Source organism: Oncorhynchus mykiss, chromosome 32 (genome assembly GCF_013265735.2).
Source record: "Oncorhynchus mykiss isolate Arlee chromosome 32, USDA_OmykA_1.1, whole genome shotgun sequence".
NCBI classification, from domain to species: Eukaryota; Metazoa; Chordata; class Actinopteri; order Salmoniformes; family Salmonidae; genus Oncorhynchus; species Oncorhynchus mykiss.
The window spans coordinates 17,153,742-17,172,065 of record NC_050572.1 but is presented as its reverse complement, the minus strand read 5'-3'; the positions used below and the strand labels follow the sequence as shown (position 1 = coordinate 17,172,065).

The 18,324-nt window shown below is 45.0% G+C and overlaps 1 protein-coding gene across 2 annotated transcripts in view; it reads left to right on the top strand.

Annotated features, from left to right (window-relative positions):
* LOC110488023 (VPS50 subunit of EARP/GARPII complex) overlaps positions 1-18,324 on the top strand; it is a 245,974-nt gene that overhangs the window by 70,033 nt on the left and 157,617 nt on the right. For both annotated transcript variants that reach the window (XM_036971386.1, XM_036971387.1), the window contains exons 10-12: positions 1,740-1,782; positions 3,590-3,688; positions 9,712-9,852. In XM_036971386.1, coding sequence (XP_036827281.1) covers positions 1,740-1,782; positions 3,590-3,688; positions 9,712-9,852 — 283 coding nt within the window. The remainder of the gene's footprint in view (positions 1-1,739; positions 1,783-3,589; positions 3,689-9,711; positions 9,853-18,324) is intronic.

Here is an 18,324-nt window from a genome sequence, read left to right as displayed (position 1 = left end):
TCTGGGACCAAAAGGTTCCTGAACAGCTTCTACCGCAAAGCCATAAGACGCTGAACAGTTAATTAAATGGCTACCTGGACTTTCTGCTTTTCACCGCCTACCTACAGTTGAAGTCGGAAGTTTACACACACCTTAGCCAAATACATTTAAACTCAGTTTTTCACAATTCCTGACATTTAATCCTAGTAAAAATTCCCTGTCTTAGGTCAGTTAGGATCACCACTTTATTTTAACAATGTTAAATGTCATAATAATATTAGAGAGAATGATTTATTTCAGCTTTTATTTCTTTCATCACATTCCTAGTTGGTCACACGTTTACATACACTCAATTAGTATTTGGTAGCATTGCCTTTAAATTGTTTAACTTAGGTCAAACATTTAATGTAGCCTTCCACAAGCTTCCCACAATAAGTTGGGTGTATTTTGGCCCATTCCTCCTGAGGTTTGCAGGCCTCCTTGCTTGCACATGCTTTTTCAGTTCTGCCCACAAATTTTCTATGGGACTGAGGTCAGGCTTTGTGATGGCCACTGTGGCTTTGTGATGGCCAGTACAATACCTTGACTTTGTTGTCCTTAAGCCATTTTGCCACAACTTTGGCAGTATGCTTGGGGTCATTGTCCATTTGGAAGACCCATTTGCGACCAAGCTTTAACTTCCTGACTGATGTCTTGAGATGTTGCTTCAATGTAGCCACATAATTTTCCTTCCTTGTGAAGCCATCTATTTTGTGAAGTGCACCAGTCCCTCCTGCAGCAATGCACCCCCACAACATGATGCTCCCACCCCCATGCTTCACGGTTGGGATGGTGTTCTTCGGCTTGCAAGCCTCTCTCTCTTTCCAAAACTATAGTTTGTTAACATGAAATTTGTGGAGTGGTTGAAAAACAAGTTTTAATGACAACCTAAGTGTATGTAAACTTGCGACTTCAAATGTACTTGTACATACCTCAATCAATCACCCCAGTACACTGACTCGGTACTCGTAGTCCTACCTGTAGTCTTTGTATATAGCCTGTATATAGCCTTGATGTTTTATTGTGTTACTATTTTATTTGTATCTATTTGTTAATTTTCATACTTTTAACTGCATTGTTGGGAAAGTGCTCGTAAGTAAGCATTTCACTGTAAAGTCTGCACTTGTTGTATTCGGCGCGTGTGACAAATAACATTTTGATTGAAGTGGATTTAACAGGTTACGTCAATAAGGGACCATAGCTGTCACCCGGATTCACCTGGTCAGTCTTTGTCATGGAAAGAGCAGGTGTTCCTAATGTTTTGTACACTCAGTGTACAGTAGATTCAGTTTGTTCTTTGATGTTGCCAACACCGTCCTCTAATCAACTAAGACTTTGAAACAACTGCAAGACAGCAACCTATAAAGACTAGATCCAGCATTCAGCACAATGTTCTTTGTATCAGAAATGGCAAATCGAACTGAGAAAGTTCAGCACTTTGAGTACAGCCACACGCAGTTGTTCAAGGTGTTGCCTTTCACTAGGGAAATGATAATGAGTCAGGAAACACCATTTGTGAAATACCGTGTTGCTTTGTACAAAACGGACAATGGCTTTTTTTCCCTGTCTCTGTGTGTTAGAGTATGGTGACGACGTGTTTCTGCAGGTCAGGATGAGTGATACCTTAGAGTTCTAGGTCACTGATGGAGGCCAAGTGAAACCTTGTCTCGTGTCTAGGTGATCAGCAGGGAACTGACCTAACAATGTCCTTTCATTCACAGTGAGTTGAATTCCAAGCTACAAGACACTCTGGAGCAAATAGAGGTACGGAGGAGCTTTTTTCCCTTGTTTCTTCTTTTTCTTTTAAAAAGAGAGGAAATCCACTCTACCTTTTAGTGTTCCGCTTTCATTAAGACCGTTGAGAACCAGATGGAGATATGGAGACACAGGAGCATGGCTAGAGACGGGGATTGAACCATGGTCTCCGGTGCATGGTAGCCACACATAGGTTTACTAACTATTTCTATTGGTTAAGAACACTGCGATTTATCATACATCTCAAAGATTGTTTGACACTGAACATATTAAATATGAACATCACCTTCCCTGTAATTGTTTAAATGCCTACAGTTAAACGAGAGACTTAGTGTTTTATCTTAACATTGACCGTTTTCTGTTTTTCCTGCTACATATTAACATATTTAAAAAGCCATTCCCACATCCACGCTTAGGGAGGTTCATTACCTGGATGCCATGTGAATGTGTGACACCACCACCACCACCACTTGGTCTCTAAACTGATCCGCTGTGTGGCTCTGGTGGTCGAATGGTGGATGGCGGGTGCTGCTGGAGAGATGTAATTGGGAGGTAGCCAGTCTGGCGTGAAACCCTTCCTGCTAGCTTCAGTGAATCTGCAACACGTTTTCTCATCATGCTCTTTAATCCTGCTTTCTCTACCAAAAAGCGCAGGTGTCTATGGAAGAAGAAATCTGAATGAAGCCATTTGTATGTTCATTTGCATACACATTCATAATTAAAGTATTTGGTAGGAAAGAAATGATAAAATCTACAGTATTTTCATATAAAATTCATAACATTTGTAGAATGTAATGTACTTTGCTTTCTCAAATAAAATTGCCATAGTATGATAACTTCGATGCACAATTTCTATGCTTTCCATTCTTAGCCAGAACTACAGTAACTCCATCTTCTGCTGTAAACAAAATGTTGTCTAATTCGACACCGTCCCTGCCACCCTGTTTAAAAAAAAAACATATTTTTTTTTTTCTCTCCCCAATTTCGTGGTATCCAATTGTCTCATCGCTGCAACTCCCATACGGACTCAGGAGAGGCGAAGGTCGAGAGCCGTGCTTTTTTTTCTCTCCCCAATTTCGTGGTATCCAATTGTCTCATCGCTGCAACTCCCATACGGACTCAGGAGAGGCGAAGGTTGAGAGCCGTGCGTCCTCTGAAACACAACCCAACCAAGCCGCGCTGCTTCTTGACACAATGCCCACTTAATCCGTAAACCAGCCGCACCAATGTGTCGGAGGAAACACCGTACACCTGGCGACCGTCGCTAGTGCGCAATAGGACAAGGACATCCCTGCCGGCCAAACCTTCCTCTAACCCGGACGACGCTGGGCCATTTGTGGACCGCTCCATTGGTCTCCTGGTTGCGACAGAGCCTGGACTCAAACTCAGAATCTCTAGTGGCACAGCTAGCACTGCGATGCAGTCCCTTAGGCTGCGTCACTCGGGAGGCCCCCTGCCAGTGTATTTCTCTCACGCAGCAGCTCTGTTTAATGTTAATGGTGGCGCTCCTTTGACCTTGGGGAGGCTGAGTGTGTATCTCTCGTCCCCTCCAGCAACCTGGCTCTCCCTTGCTCTCTCTGACTGACATGTAGTCTGTGTCCCAAATGGAACCCAATTCCCTACGGAGTGCACTACTTTTGGCCAGAGCCCTATATAGTAGTGCACTAAATAGTGAATAGTGTGCCATTTGGCACTCAGACTTTAAAGACAGCAGCCTCAGCCCTCCATTATGGAAGCTGTTTCTCTTGGCCCAAGGAGTTGATTCATGACCATATCCCTCCTCATATCCCCTCATTCCCCTCTACCCACCCAACAGGAGCAGCTGGATGTGGCCTTGTCTAAAACCTGCAAGCACTTTGATGTCTCCCACTACACCAGAGTTCAGCTGGCGTACACCCTCCTGGAAAAGACCCAGGTGAGAGACCTCTAGCAACAGATCTCTGCTCTGTCGGCTTCCTTCCTGATCCTTTTGTAATCCATTCCCCCCCCCTTTCTCCCTCTTCCTTCTGTATATTGTTCTCGATCTCTCTTTCTCTGTCTTTCTCTCTACCTACCTGTCTGACCTTACGTCTCTCCCTCTGATGTGGTGAGATGATTCATTCCTGGGTTGACGCCCGTTTTGGTATCCCCCTTTCCTCCCCCTTCCCTCTGTTGTGCTCCCTGTTTCTCCCTCCATCTCTCTCCTTCTCTCTCCCCACGGTGTTGATCAGAGGTGATGATTCATACCGGTCTTGTGTTTTTTTACACCGTCTTCTCCCCCCAATACTTCCTGCAAATCACAGATCTGTCACTGGTAAAGATTTTCCACCACACACACAAGATGGGGAAACATCCCCCTTTTCCATGGGATTGATTTTGGGATGACGGAAGCACACAATCGCGTAGACAGTTTGCGACAAGCTGTCACCATCACAAAGATTGATTGTATTGCTTTGTTCTTGGGACTGTCAGGGGTAAGAACTGCCACCAAAAAACAACCCTGGAGATATGGCAGTGTATTGTGGTGTCAAATGATGTCTGTCGGCCTCCGTAGAGAGAGAGATTTTTTTTTTTTGTGGATGCTTGTTTTTCTGTGTTGTGTGCACTTTCATTAAAGAGAGGGTGTCTGTATTTTTACACGTGTGTGTCAGTGTAACTCTGTACTGAGATGGATGGTGTGTGAGGGCTCAGATGAGTCAGCTGTTATCAACTGTCAGTCTCTTGCACACATACTCACACCCCACTTCACTGCGAAAATGAGCCAGACATCACCAGAAAAGCTTCCACCACTTCCTTCCATGCAAATTCATCACTTTTACTCACTAAGGGTGAGGCTCACAGAGATGTGTGAGTGAAGACAAGCACTGCAGATCTCTATTCCTGCCTGAAACTCTGGCAAAGTATCCGGTTTGTCGAACAAATCTATGTCTAGGCAGGTAGCCTAGTGGTTGAGTGTTGGGCCAGTAACCTAAAGGTCGCTGGTTCAAATCCAGAAGCCGACTAGGTGAAACATCTGTTGATGTGCCCTTGAGCAAGACACTTAACCCCAATTGCTCCTGTAAGTCGCTCTGGGTAAGAGCATCTGCTAAATTACTAAAATGTTATGCAAACTTTTCAGCACAGTGCACTTTTAGTGTAGTGGTAAATGATAGGTGTTAGAGAAGACATAAGCTTTGTTCGAATACCCTTACTAACATACTGTACACCACATACTTGATGAGTATGTACTATTAGTTCATTTTAGTATACTGTAAACGAACGGTGTCCTTTCAGTTGAGTGTACTAGCACGTACCGGAAGTTGATGCTGTTGTTATGCAACTTCTTGCTAGCTTGTTAGCATAACAAATGACAAGTTTAGACATCTTACAACTTCCTTAACAATGTCCACTGAGAACGCACAACGATTCTACCACTTAGCTAAGCTAAGAATGACATAAATGATCAAGTCATTAAATGTTGGGTAGTTAGATAAAATATAGCTAGTTAATATACTGGCAATACTGACAATGTTAGATAGCTAGCTAACATACCGGTATATACAAGCAACTGCTGTAATGATATGCTATGCGGTTTGTAAGGATAGCGTAGCTAATATATTGTCAGCCAACATAACGTGTAACATACCTTTATTGAAAAAGTCATTACTTTTTTATTACAGTGCTCAACATGTTCTTAAATTTGTCATAGTTAGTACAAATAATTATACTACCATTTTGTATCCACGTTCGTCAGACTCCGGCTGCATAGAAGCACAGAAATATTGTCCACTGCTTGTATACTTCGTAGTTTGACGAATGTAGTACAACATCTGGGAACTTTTCGCATACTAACTATATCCATACTATGACCAATAAGCATACTACATACTCAATTTACGTCACAAATAGTATAGTTCGAATGAGTATTCTAACACAGATATAGAGCTTGTCTTGTAACAAGTCGTTCGTTTACCTGGTAGACAAACAGGCAAATAACTCTTATGCCTATAACATGACCTGTAAATTTCTCCTATTGCAAAGCTACTCGTGTAGGAAACAAAAACATGCTGACGTGATGATTAGCGTATCTATTTGATTGACATCATCAGCCATGAGACGAGAGTGGCCCTTGGCTCCGGAGATTGCGTCATCAGCTGATCAGGAGCTTTTTGGAGTAGGCTATCCACAATCGCAATGGTTGTGTTCTCCACAATGATAAAAGCCAGCAGGGGAGTAGTGAGTGTAGTGCATGCTCTCAAACTCAAATACCTATTGTTGACTGGCTCAGGGCCCTTTCGCTCTTTGTTGGGGCGCGTGACACACACACACACTACACTCACTATGTTCACTGTATCCATGTACAAAGCAGATTGCTGACCTTCAGGCCCTGGTCTAAAGTATCGGGCTCTGGTCAATAGTAGTGCACTACAAATCAAATCTTATCAAATTTGATTTGTCACGTACACATGGTTAGTAGATGTTAATGCGAGTGTAGTGAAATGCTTGTGCTTCTAGTTCGACTGTGCAGTAATATCTAACAAGTAATCTAACAATTCCCCAACAACTACCTAATGCAAACAAATCTAAAGGGGTGAATGAGAATATGTACATATAAAAATATGGATGAGCGAAGGCCGAGCGGCATAGGCAAGGTGCAATAGATGGTATATAATACAGTGTGACATGAGTAATGTAAGATATGTAAACATTATTAAAGTGGCATTATTTAGAGTGGCATTGTATAAAGTGACTAATGATCCATTTATTAAAGTGGCCAGTGATTGGGTCTCAATGTAGGCAGCAGCCTCTCTGAGTTAGTAATTGCTGTTTAACAGTCTGTTGGCCTTGAGATAGATTCTGTTTTTCAGTCTCTCGGTCCCAGCTTTGATGCACATGTGCTGACCTCGCCTTCTTGATGGTAGCGATGTGAACAGGCAGTGGCTTGTGTGGTTGTTGTCCTTGGTGATCTTTTTGGCCTTCCTGTGACATCGGCTGCTGTATGTGTCATGGAGGGCAGGTAGTTTGCCCCAGGTGATGCGTTGTGCAGACCGCACCACCCTCTGGAGAGCCTTGGGGTTGAGGGCTGTGCAGTTGCCGTGCCAGGCTGATACAGCCCTGATACTGCACCGCCTTCACCACACTGTCTGTGTGGGTGGACCAATTCAGTTTGTCTGTGATGTGTACGCCAAGGAATTTAAAACCTTCCACCTTCTCCACTGCTGTCCCTTCGATGTGGATAAGGGGGTGCTCCCTCTGCTGTTTCCTGAAGTCCACGATAATCTCCTTTGTTTTGTTGACGTTGAGTGAGAGGTTGTTTTCCTGACACCACACTCCGAGTGCCCTCACCTCCTCCCTGTAGGCTGTCTAGTCGCTGTTGGTAATCCATGCCCACTACTGTAGTGTTGTCTGCAAACTTGATGATTGAGTTGGAGGCGTGCATGGCCACGCAGTCGTGGGTGAACAGGGAGTACAGGAGGGGGCTGAGCATGCACCCTTGTGGGGCCCCAGTGCTGAGGGTCAGCGAAGTGATGTTGTTTCCTACCTCCACCACCTGGGGGCGGCCCGTCGCAAAGTCCAGGACCCAATTGCACAGGGCGGGGTTGAGACCCAGGGCCTCCAGCTTGATGATGAGCTTGGATGGCACTATGGTGTTGAATGCTGAGCTGTAGTCAATGAACAGCATTCCTACATAGGTATTCCTTTTGTCCCGATGGGATTGTGCAGTGTGATGGCGATTGAGTTGTTTGTGGACCTGATGGCGGTATTCAAACTGAAATGGGTCTAGGGTGTCCGGTAAGTTGGAGGTGATATGATCCTTGACTAGTCCCTCAAAGCACTTCATGATGACAGACGTGAGTGCTACGGAGCGGTAGTAATTTCTATCAGTTATCTTTGCCTTTGTTACAGGAACAATGGTAGCCATCTTGAAGCATGTGGAGACAGCAGACTGGGATAGGGAGAGATTACAGACATATTCAAACACACCATCCAGCTGGTCTGTGCATGCTCTGAGTGATACCATCTGGGCCAGCTGCCTTGTGAGGGTTAACGCATTTTAAATGATTTATTCACCATAGAGCCATAGAGAGGGGGTGGGGGGGCGTGGTTCTTGTTAGCGGGATGCGACGGTGGCACTGTATTATCCTCAAAGCAGGCAAAGAAGGTGTTTTAGTTTGTCTGGTAGAATGATGTGGCTGGTTTTCTTTTTGTAGTCTGTGATTTCCTGTAGACGCTGCCACATATGTCTCATGTCTGAGCCGTTGAATTGCGACCCCACCTTGTCCCGGTACTGGCATTTCGCTTGTCTGATTGCCTTGCGAAGGGAATAACGACACTATTCATATTCAGTCTTATTCCCAGACCTCTTTCCATGGTTAAATCTGTTGGATCGCACTCATTTTTGCGCGAATGCCGCCATCCATCCACGGTTTCTGGTTAGGGTAGCTTTTAATAGTCACAGTGGGTACAACATCTCCAATGCAATTCTTTATAAATGCACTCACCGAGTCAGCGTATACGTTGATGTTGTTCTGAGGCTGACCGGAACATATTAAGTCTGCGTGATCAAAACAATCTTGAAGCGTGGCTTCCGATTGGTTGGACCAGCGTTGAATGGTTCTCGTCACTTGTACATCCTGTTTGAGTTTCTGCCTATAAGACGGAAGGAGCAAGATGGCGTTGTGGTCGGATTTGCTGAAGGGAGGGCGGGGAGGGCTTTGTATGCATCGCAGAAGTTAGAGTAGCAGTGGTCAAGGGTATTGCGCATAGCGCAATCAATATGCTGATAGAATTTAGGTAGCCTTGTTCTCAAATTTGCTTTGTTAAAATCCCCAGCTACAGTAAATGCAGCCTCAGGATATATTGTTTCCAGTTTGCATATAGTCCAGTGACGTTCCTTGGTGGTCGTCTTGGTGTCTGCTTGAGGGGGAATGTACACAGCTGTGACTATAACGAGAATTCTCTTGGTAGGTAAAATGGCCTGCATTTGATTGTAAGGAATGGGTGGACTTGAGTTACAGTCTGTTGTTATGATTACACCATAAGTCGTTAATCATGAAGCTTACACGTCCGCCCGTCCTCTTCCCAGCAAGGTATTTATCTCTGTCGGTGCGATGCATGGAGAAGCCCGGTGGCTGAACCAATTCCGACAATTTCTCGAGAGAGCCATGTTTCTGTGAAACAGAGAATGTTACAATCTATGATGTCTCACTGGAAGGCAACCCTTGCTCGAATTTCGTCAATCTGTTCTCTCTGCTAACGCACAGCAAGCGGTAGCATGTACACATTACCTCAATTACCTCGACACCGGTGCCCCATGTATTTTGCCTCGCTATTGTTATTTACTGCTGCTCTTTAATTATTTGTTATTCTTATCTCTTATTTTTTGGGGGTATTTTCTGAACTGCATTGTTGGTTAAGGGCTTGTAAGTAAGCATTTCACTGTAAGGTCTACCTACACCTGTTGTATTTGGCGCATGAGACATTTCATTTGAAAGACCTGTTATGCACTTCATTTAGAAATTACCTCGCAACTCAAGTAGGCCATTGGCAATGGCTGCATATCAACTGCAATTTCTGTAATCAGAGATTTTTCCCCCAACTGTTAATGTTGATGTCGTGCGGCGCGCTTTATATCCATCGCAAATCATTTGAAAGATGCATATTCCCACTTACTAACGTAACAGCATTGTTGCGTTAAGTAGGTCTATTTGTAAAAAAATATCCGTTTATGATGATTATTGGAACCTGTTAGTGGTAGTTTTGTGGTAACTGCAGTGTGGTTTGAATTGTGTAGAGGGATCTTTTCTTAACGTTAATGATTGAATTCTGTTAGGCCATGGACCAGCTCCACATGCACTACACCTAGACCATCCGTAACATTGCCATGTCAATGACATCTCCAACTGCACTTCAAACAGGTCTTACGACGTTATCCGTCCCGTGTAATAATTTGGGCCCCTGTGTCTCCTCTCTCTATAGACGGCCATGGACCAGCTCCACATGCACTTCACCCAGGCCATCCACAACACTGTGTTCCAGGTGGTTCTGGGATACGTGGAGCTCTGTGCCGGCAACGCCGACACCAAGTTTCAGAAGATGCAGTACAAGGACCTCTGCACGGTAAGGATGCTAGCGAGCTACCTTCTGTGTCTGCTTAGCAAGGCCAACCGTGACCTTACCTAGGGTTTGTGTCTTCTTAGCAAGGCCAACCGTGACCTTACCTAGGGTTTGTGTCTTCTTAGCAAGGCCAACCGTGACCTTACCTAGGGTTTGTGTCTTCTTAGCATGGCCATAAAGGAGAGCCGCACACTCTAGGAGCTCATATGCAAAAATGTAATGTCCAACGTTTCGACAGCCAAGCTGTCTTCATCAGGATATAATCAAACACTGCGGGATGACTCATTTATATAGTGTCAAATGACACAGGTCACAAGATTATTGTGACTTTGCCATTGTAATTGTTTGTAAGCATGTGTAGTCTAAAAGGAATGTATGCTATCCATTTGTTGTTTGTATGCTGTTCTTTGTATGCCATTTTAATATTTGATAATTAACCAATGATATTAGGCCACACTTGGCCATGATTACAGACACCTGTGTCATTTGACACTATATAAACGAGGCATCCCGCAGTGTTTGATTACACCCTGATGAAGACAGCTTGGCTGTCGAAACGTTGGACATTACATTTTTGCATCTGAGCTCCTAGAGTGTGCAGCTCTCCTTTTATTTTCAAGTGTTCCACTCCGCTAGCCAGCACCTCATCTTAATAGGTGTGCGTTTCTTTTTCTTCTCGATTCTTAGCATGGCCAACCTAGGGTTTAGGTGTTATGTTTTGTGTAGGGCCAGGAGTTTTTGATCACCATGTGTCTACCTGGCCAGGCTATGATTGGGGCCAGCGTTTGTCCTGGTCTTGTCCCATTAACACAAAGAAAGGATATCCTCGTTTGACGTTCAGGGGATCAGGAATAAAACGTGTGTTTCTATTATGTAGGTGACCATTAATACTGTATCTTTAATGAGCCATCTGTCTGGTACAATGTCTGGTAAAGTAAAAAAAAAAACGGCTTTAATCTGTGGTAGAGTACAGACTTGGAGAAGATCTTATAAGCTTGGCTCGATGCCCACTGAGGAATGACTATATATTTAGTTGTTTATTAAAGAGCTTAAAGGATTAGGCCACACCGGTAGAAATCCCTGCTACTCCGTTAACTTGATAAACACTCAGACAGACACACGACTCCCTGAACGCTCATATTGTTCTCTCGCCAAGCAGAAAATGCCCTTCTGTCTTCATGAGAGATGGCACTTATCACTCTATCCTCCTGAATGAGATGGAGAGAGAGATGAAGAGAATGAGACTTTCATTTTCTCAATCCGGGAAGAGGCATTTTCAATCGTATACCTTTTTCTATGAGATAATTCATCTTATTTAAGTGGACGACGAATGGGCTCTTTTGAAAAGTAGCTCCTGAGTGGCGGTGGTGCTTTTATTGGGCCAAACGCTGTCTCTGTCCAGACCCAGAGCCTCGGTCGTATCCAGACCCCGCAAATCACATTTGCATGCTAATATAAAGCGCATGCAATCAGCACGGCCATGCATCACAATCCTACAGAGTGAGTTGTCTTCTCTTCCTGAGCCTTTTATGACCTGGCTGCTGACACATTTGCGTGGGGGAATCAAACAGAAGAGAAGATGTGCTCAATGGAAGCTAATGTTGTCACTCCCCTCAATGGAAGCTGATGTTGTCACTCCCCTCAATGGAAGCTGATGAGGTCACTCCCCTCAATGGAAGCTGATGCTGTCACTCCCCTCAATGGAAGCTGATGTTGTCACTCCCCTCAATGGAAGCTGATGAGGTCACTCCCCTCAATGGAAGCTGATGATGTCACTCCCCTCAATGGAAGCTGATGTTGTCACTCCCCTCAATGGAAGCTGATGTTGTCACTCCCCTCAATGGAAGCTGATGAGGTCACTCCCCTCAATGGAAGCTGATGCTGTCACTCCCCTCAATGGAAGCTGATGCTGTCACTCCCCTCAATGGAAGCTGATGCTGTCACTTCCCTCAATGGAAGCTGATGCTGTCACTCCCCTTAATGGAAGCTGATGCTGTCACTCCCCTCAATGGAAGCTAATGCTGTCACTCCCCTCAATGGAAGCTAATGCTGTCACTCCCCTCAATGGAAGCTAATGCTGTCACTCCCCTCAATGGAAGCTAATGCTGTCACTCCCCTCAATGGAAGCTGATGCTGTCACTCCCCTCAATGGAAGCGGACGCTGGTACTCCCCACTGTCGTTTTTTTAATACCTTGGCCACTAGATGGCATAGAAGCAGCTGTGGTTTGTATGAGAACTGGGACTCCTATGGGGAGAAGCACCATAAATGTGGGTTGGAGGCAAAGTCAAGGCAGGTTGAAAGCCTAGGGCATTTATTAATGGTGTTTCTGAGGAAAATTATATCTAAATATCATTCCCTCCCGTGCCAGAAACCTCCTTCTGGTTCAATGTTCTTTAAAACTATCTTCTATCTTTTAATCTACAAGGAGTACAAGTTACACTGCATAGTTTAAGTTTGTCTCTCTAAGACACGTATGGAAACAAAACTTCTAGATGAGTCTCCTAAGTAGAAATAACTTTTCCTCCTCCTGGGTTCTTAATGACTTAGCAGAATAATTTGGTAAACTGTTAGGCCCTGTGGGATCTGTAATGTTTTGCAGTTCGGGCTAGGAAGGCAGAGAAGGATTCCGGGTAGGAAGGGAGAGAGAAGGATTCCGGGTAGGAAGGGAGAGAGAAGGATTCCGGGTAGGAAGGGAGAGAGAAGGATTCCGGGTAGGAAGGGAGAGAGAAGGATTCCGGGTAGGAAGGGAGAGAGAAGGATTCCGGGTAGGAAGGGAGAGAGAAGGATTCCGGGTAGGAAGGGAGAGAGAAGGATTCCGGGTAGGAAGGGAGAGAGAAGGATTCCGGGTAGGAAGGGAGAGAGAAGGATTCCGGGTAGGAAGGGAGAGAGAAGGATTCCGGGTAGGAAGGGAGAGAAGGATTCCGGGTAGGAAGGGAGAGAAGGATTCCGGGTAGGAAGGGAAAGAGGGATTCCGGGTAGGAAGGGAGAGGGGGAGTCCGGGTAGGAAGGGAGAGGGGGAGTCCGGGAAGGAAGGGAGAGGGGGAGTCGGGGAAGGAAGGGAGAGGGGGAGTCGGGGAAGGAAGGGAGAGGGGGAGTCGGGGAAGGAAGGGAGAGGGAGTCGGGGAAGGAAGGGAGAGGGGCAGTCGGGGAAGGAAGGGAGAGGGGCAGTCGGGGAAGGAAGGGAGAGGGGCAGTCGGGGAAGGGAGGGAGAGGGGCAGTCGGGGAAGGAAGGGAGAGGGGAAGGAAGGGGCAGTCGGGGAAGGAAGGGAGAGGGGGAGCCGGGGAAGGAAGAGAGAGGAGGAGCGGGGGAAGGAAGGGAGAGGAGGAGCGGGGGAAGGAAGGGAGAGGAGGAGCCGGGGTAGGAAGGGAGAGGGGGTGCCTGTGAAGGAAGGGAGAGGGGGTGCCTGTGAAGGAAGGGAGAGGAGGAGTCGGGGTAGGAAGGGAGAGGGGGTGCTTGTGAAGGAAGGGAGAGGAGCCGGGGTAGGAAGGGAGAGGAGCCGGTGAAGGAAGGGAGAGGGGGAGCCGGGGAAGGAAGGGAGAGGAGCCGGTGAAGGAAGGGAGAGGGGGTGCCTGTGAAGGAAGGGATAGGAGGGGAAGGGAGAGGGGGTGCTTGTGAAGGAAGGGAGAGGAGCCGGGGTAGGAAGGGAGAGGAGGAGTCTGGGTAGGAAGGGAGAGGGGGTGCCTATGGAGGAAGGGAGAGGGGGAGCCGGTGAAGGAAGGGAGAGGGGGAGCCGGTGAAGGAAGGGAGAGGGGGAGCCGGTGAAGGAAGGGAGAGGGGGAGCCGGTGAAGGAAGGGAGAGGAGTAGTCGGGGTAGGGAGGGAATAGGGATTCATTAACGGAGTCCAAGTCACAACCTTGGAACAGGCTGCTGAGGCATTGAGCTTAGGTGTTTTGACAGCAAGACGTGTATGTTTCACATAGTGGTCATTGGCATTGTCATGTCTCCAAGGCTCTTATGAACCATAAGATACGAAAGAACCAGAAAGGGCCATGCCTCTCACCTATAAATGTCACTCTATGTCCCCAATTTGCCTGTCTAGCAGTGACTCGCCAGTTTAGTCTGAAGTTGGATGCACAGAGTAGCACAGTATGCTGATTATGGGCGATTTCTCAGACGCGCCGACTCGTCCTCCCCAACTTTGGATTGATGGGATGTGTCATGTTAGCATTTGGCTGCGTGATGGATTGGATGGAGAGGAACAGTATGCGCAAGCTAGCCTTGCGTATGTTTATCACTGAATCTCGAACCTGATGAAGATGAAGCTCGCAGACAGGCTGTGCCTCTGACACATGAAGCCAGATAGGGTGTTTTCACTCTCTCCATCGCTCCACATTCAGTGACTGGAAACAGGTTTTAAGGAAGATATAATCTTTGTTTAACTTTGGCAGCAGTTCCACTGCTTTAAAAGAAAATGGAAAAAGACTGTCCGTGTTCCTTTAAGAACAGGGGAGGAAGGAGGAAAGCTGCTTTGTGAGATATGTTTAGGTGCTTTCATCTTCTGAGTGTTTCGCACTCATTCAAGAATACATAGGTCAACCCTTATCTAAACAAGTGTGAGGGTATGAGATAAATGTGTAGTACCTATGCCGATCTGGGAGAGAAAGGACTAATCAACAAAGCATCAAGTCTGCTGAAAATCAACACGGAGAAGAAGTAGTAGATACAGTTGAAGTCTGACGTTTACATACACTTAGGTTGGAGTCATTAACTTGCTTTTCAACCACTCCACAATTTCTTGTTAACAAACTATATTTTTGGCAAGTCTGTTAGGACATCTACTTTGTAAGTAATTTTTCCAACAATTGTTTACAGACAGATTATTTCAATTATAATTCACTGTATCACAATTCCAGTGGGTCAGAAGTTTACATACACGAAGCTGACTGCCTTGAAACAGCTTGGAAAATTCCCGAAGATTATGTCGTGGCTTTAGAAGCTTCTGATAGGCTAATTGACATAATTTGAGTCAATTGGAGGTGTACCTGTGGATTTATTTCAAGGCCTTGACATCATGGGGAAGAACAATTGTAGACCTCCACAAGTCTGGTTCATCCTTGGGAGAAATTTCCAAATGCCTGAAGGTGAATGAAGGTACCTGAAGGTACCACGTTCATCTGTACAAACAATTGTACGCAAGTATAAACACCATGGGACCACGTAGCCGTCATACCGCTCAGGAAGGAGACGCGTTCTGTCTCCTAGAGATGAACGTACTTTGGTACAAAAAGTGCAAATCAATCTCAGAACAACAGCAAAGGACTTTGTGATGATGCTGGAGTAAACGGGTACAATAGTATCTATATCCACAGTAAAACAAGTCCTATATCGACATAACCTGAAAGGCCGCTCAGCAAGGAGAAGCCACTGCTCCAAAACCACCATTTAAAAAAAGCCAGAAATGTCCTCTGGTCATTGTTTGGCCATAATGACCATTATTTATGTTTGAAGGAAAAAGGGTGAGGCTTGCATGCCGAAGAACACCATCCCAACCATGAAGCACGGGGGTGGCAGCATCATGTTGTGGGGGTGGCAGCATCATGTTGTGGGGGTGCTTTGCTGTAGGATGGACTTGTGCACTTCACAAAATAGATGGCGTCATGAGGGAGGAAAATGATGTGTATATATTGAAGCAACATCTCAAGACATCAGTCAGGAAGTTAAAGATTGGTCTCAAATGGGTCTTCCAAATGGACAATGACCCCAAGCATACTTCCAAAGTTGCTTAAAACCTCTTAGAGCTCCCCCCTACTTTGTGCAATTTCCGCCTGAAGACATACCCAAATCTAACAGCCTGTAGCTCAGGCACAGAACCAAGGATATGCACATTCCTGGTACCATTTGAAAGAAAATACTCTGAAGTTTGTGTAAATGTGAATTGAATGTTGGAGAATATAACACAATATATCTGGTTTAGATAAAACAATGAAAAAAAACATACGTTTCTTATTTTTATTTTTGTATCATCTTTACAATGAACAAGATAAAACAAACATTCAGATAGGATGATGGGGACAATTTCAGTGAAAAACATAAGCGGGCAACAGTTTCAGAATGATAACTTCCAAAATGAGTGTGCTACATGACATTTATCATGAAGTCACCCAGGTGTCCCACACAAGTAGCCCAAATGTACCCAAGTGGCCAAATTGGTGAAGGTATACATTTTGAAACAAATAACTATATACAAAATACCAAAATGGTATTAACACCCCCCCCCAAAAAAATGTATTTGAGAAAAATAAATGAAAGAAAAAAAAAATAGGGAAAAAAAATAATTATTGACAAACAAAATATATATATATATATATATATATATATATATATATATATATATATATATATATATATATATATATATATATATATATATATATATATATATATATATATATATATATATATATTTACAAAATAACATGGGTAACTATTTACACACTTTCAATATTTGGAAGACCCTCAGTCCTCTATCAAATCAAATCAATTTATATAGCCCCAGCCTAAAACCCCAAACAGCAAGCAATGCAGGTGTAGAAGCACGGTGGCTAGGAAAAACTCCCTGGAAAGGAAAAAACCTAGGAAGAAACCTAGAGAGGAACCAGGCTATGAGGGGTGGCCAGTCCTCTTCTGGCTGTGCCGGGTGGAGATCACAGTGGTTGCAGAGGGTGCAACAGGACAGCACCTCAAGAGTAAAAATGAACAGTTTAGGGTTCCATAGCCACAGGCAGAACAGTTGAAACTGCAGAACAGTTGAAACTGGAACAGCAGCAAGGCCGGGTGGACTGGGGACAGCAAGGAGTCATCATGGCAGGTAGTCCTGAAGCATGGTCCAAGGGCTCAGGTCCTCCGAGAGAAAGAGAGAACAGACTTAAATTCACACAAGACACCGACCGGATAAGACAGGAAACGTACTCCAGATATAACATACTGACCCTAGCCCCCACCCACTTTGCCATATAACCCCACCAACTTTGCCAAAACTCTAGACAATATTCTGCTGCTGATGCCAGATGCCATAGCAGTCTCTTTCTGATGTAAAGCAGAGGGTCACTGAGCATGTGGTGCATGTGATGGGAGACTTAATCTTGCAAACACAGCAACGCCTCCATGCTGTGCCCTTTTGGCCCTTAGGCACATCCATGCGTGCACAAATACAGTGCCTTGCGAAAGTATTCGGCCCCCTTGAACTTTGTGACCTTTTGCCACATTTCAGGCTTCAAACATAAAGATATAAAACTGTATTTTTTTGTGAAGAATCAACAACAAGTGGGACACAATCATGAAGTGGAACGACATTTATTGGATATTTACAACTTTTTTAACAAATCAAAAACTGAAAAATTGGGCGTGTTGTCCGGTCCGCATGTTGTCCGGTCCTTTCTCTGTATATATAAATGATGTTGCTCTTGCTGTGGGCGATTCCCTGATCCACCTCTACGCAGACGACACCATTCTGTATACTTCTGGCCCTTCCTTGGATCTAACTTCCAAACAAGCTTCAATATCATACAACACTCCTTCCGTGGCCTCCAACTGCTCTTAAACACTAGTAAAACCAAATGCATGCTTTTCAACCGTTCGCTGCCTGCACCCGCACGCCCGACTAGCATCACCACCCTGGATGGTTCTGACCTAGAATATGTGGACATCTATAAGTACCTAGGTGTCTGGCTAGACTGTAAACTCTCCTTCCAGACTCATATCAAACATCTCCAATCGAAAATCAAATCTAGAGTCGGCTTTCTATTTCGCAACAAAGCCTCCTTCACTCACGCCGCAAAACTTACCCTAGTAAAACTGACTATCCTACCGATCCTCGACTTCGGCGATGTCATCTACAAATAGCTTCCAATACTCTACTCAGCAAACTGGATGCAGTTTATCACAGTGCCATCCGTTTTGTTACTAAAGCACTTTATACCACCCACCACTGCGACCTGTTTGCTCTAGTCGGCTAGCCCTCGCTACATATTCGTCGCCAGACCCACTGGCTCCAGGTCATCTACAAGTCTATGCTAGGTAAAGCTCCGCCTTATCTCAGTTCACTGGTCACGATGGCAACACCCACCCATAGCACGCGCTCCAGCAGGTGTATCTCACTGATCATCCCTAAAGCCAAAACCTCATTTGGCCACCTCTCCTTCCAGTTCTCTGGTGCCTGCGACTGGAACAAATTGCAAAAATCTCTGAAGCTGGAGACTTTTATCTCCCTCACCAACTTTAAACATCAGCTATCTGAGCAGTTAACCGATCGCTGCAGCTGTACATAGTCCATCGGTATATAGCCCACCCAATTTACCTACCTCATCCCCATACTGTTTTTATTTATTTACTTTTCTCCTCTTTTGCACACCAGTATCTCTACCTGCACATGTTCATCTGATCATTTATCACTCCAGTGTTAATCTGCTAAATTGTAATTATTCACTCCTATGGCCTATTTATTGCCTACCTACCTCATGCCTTTTGCACAC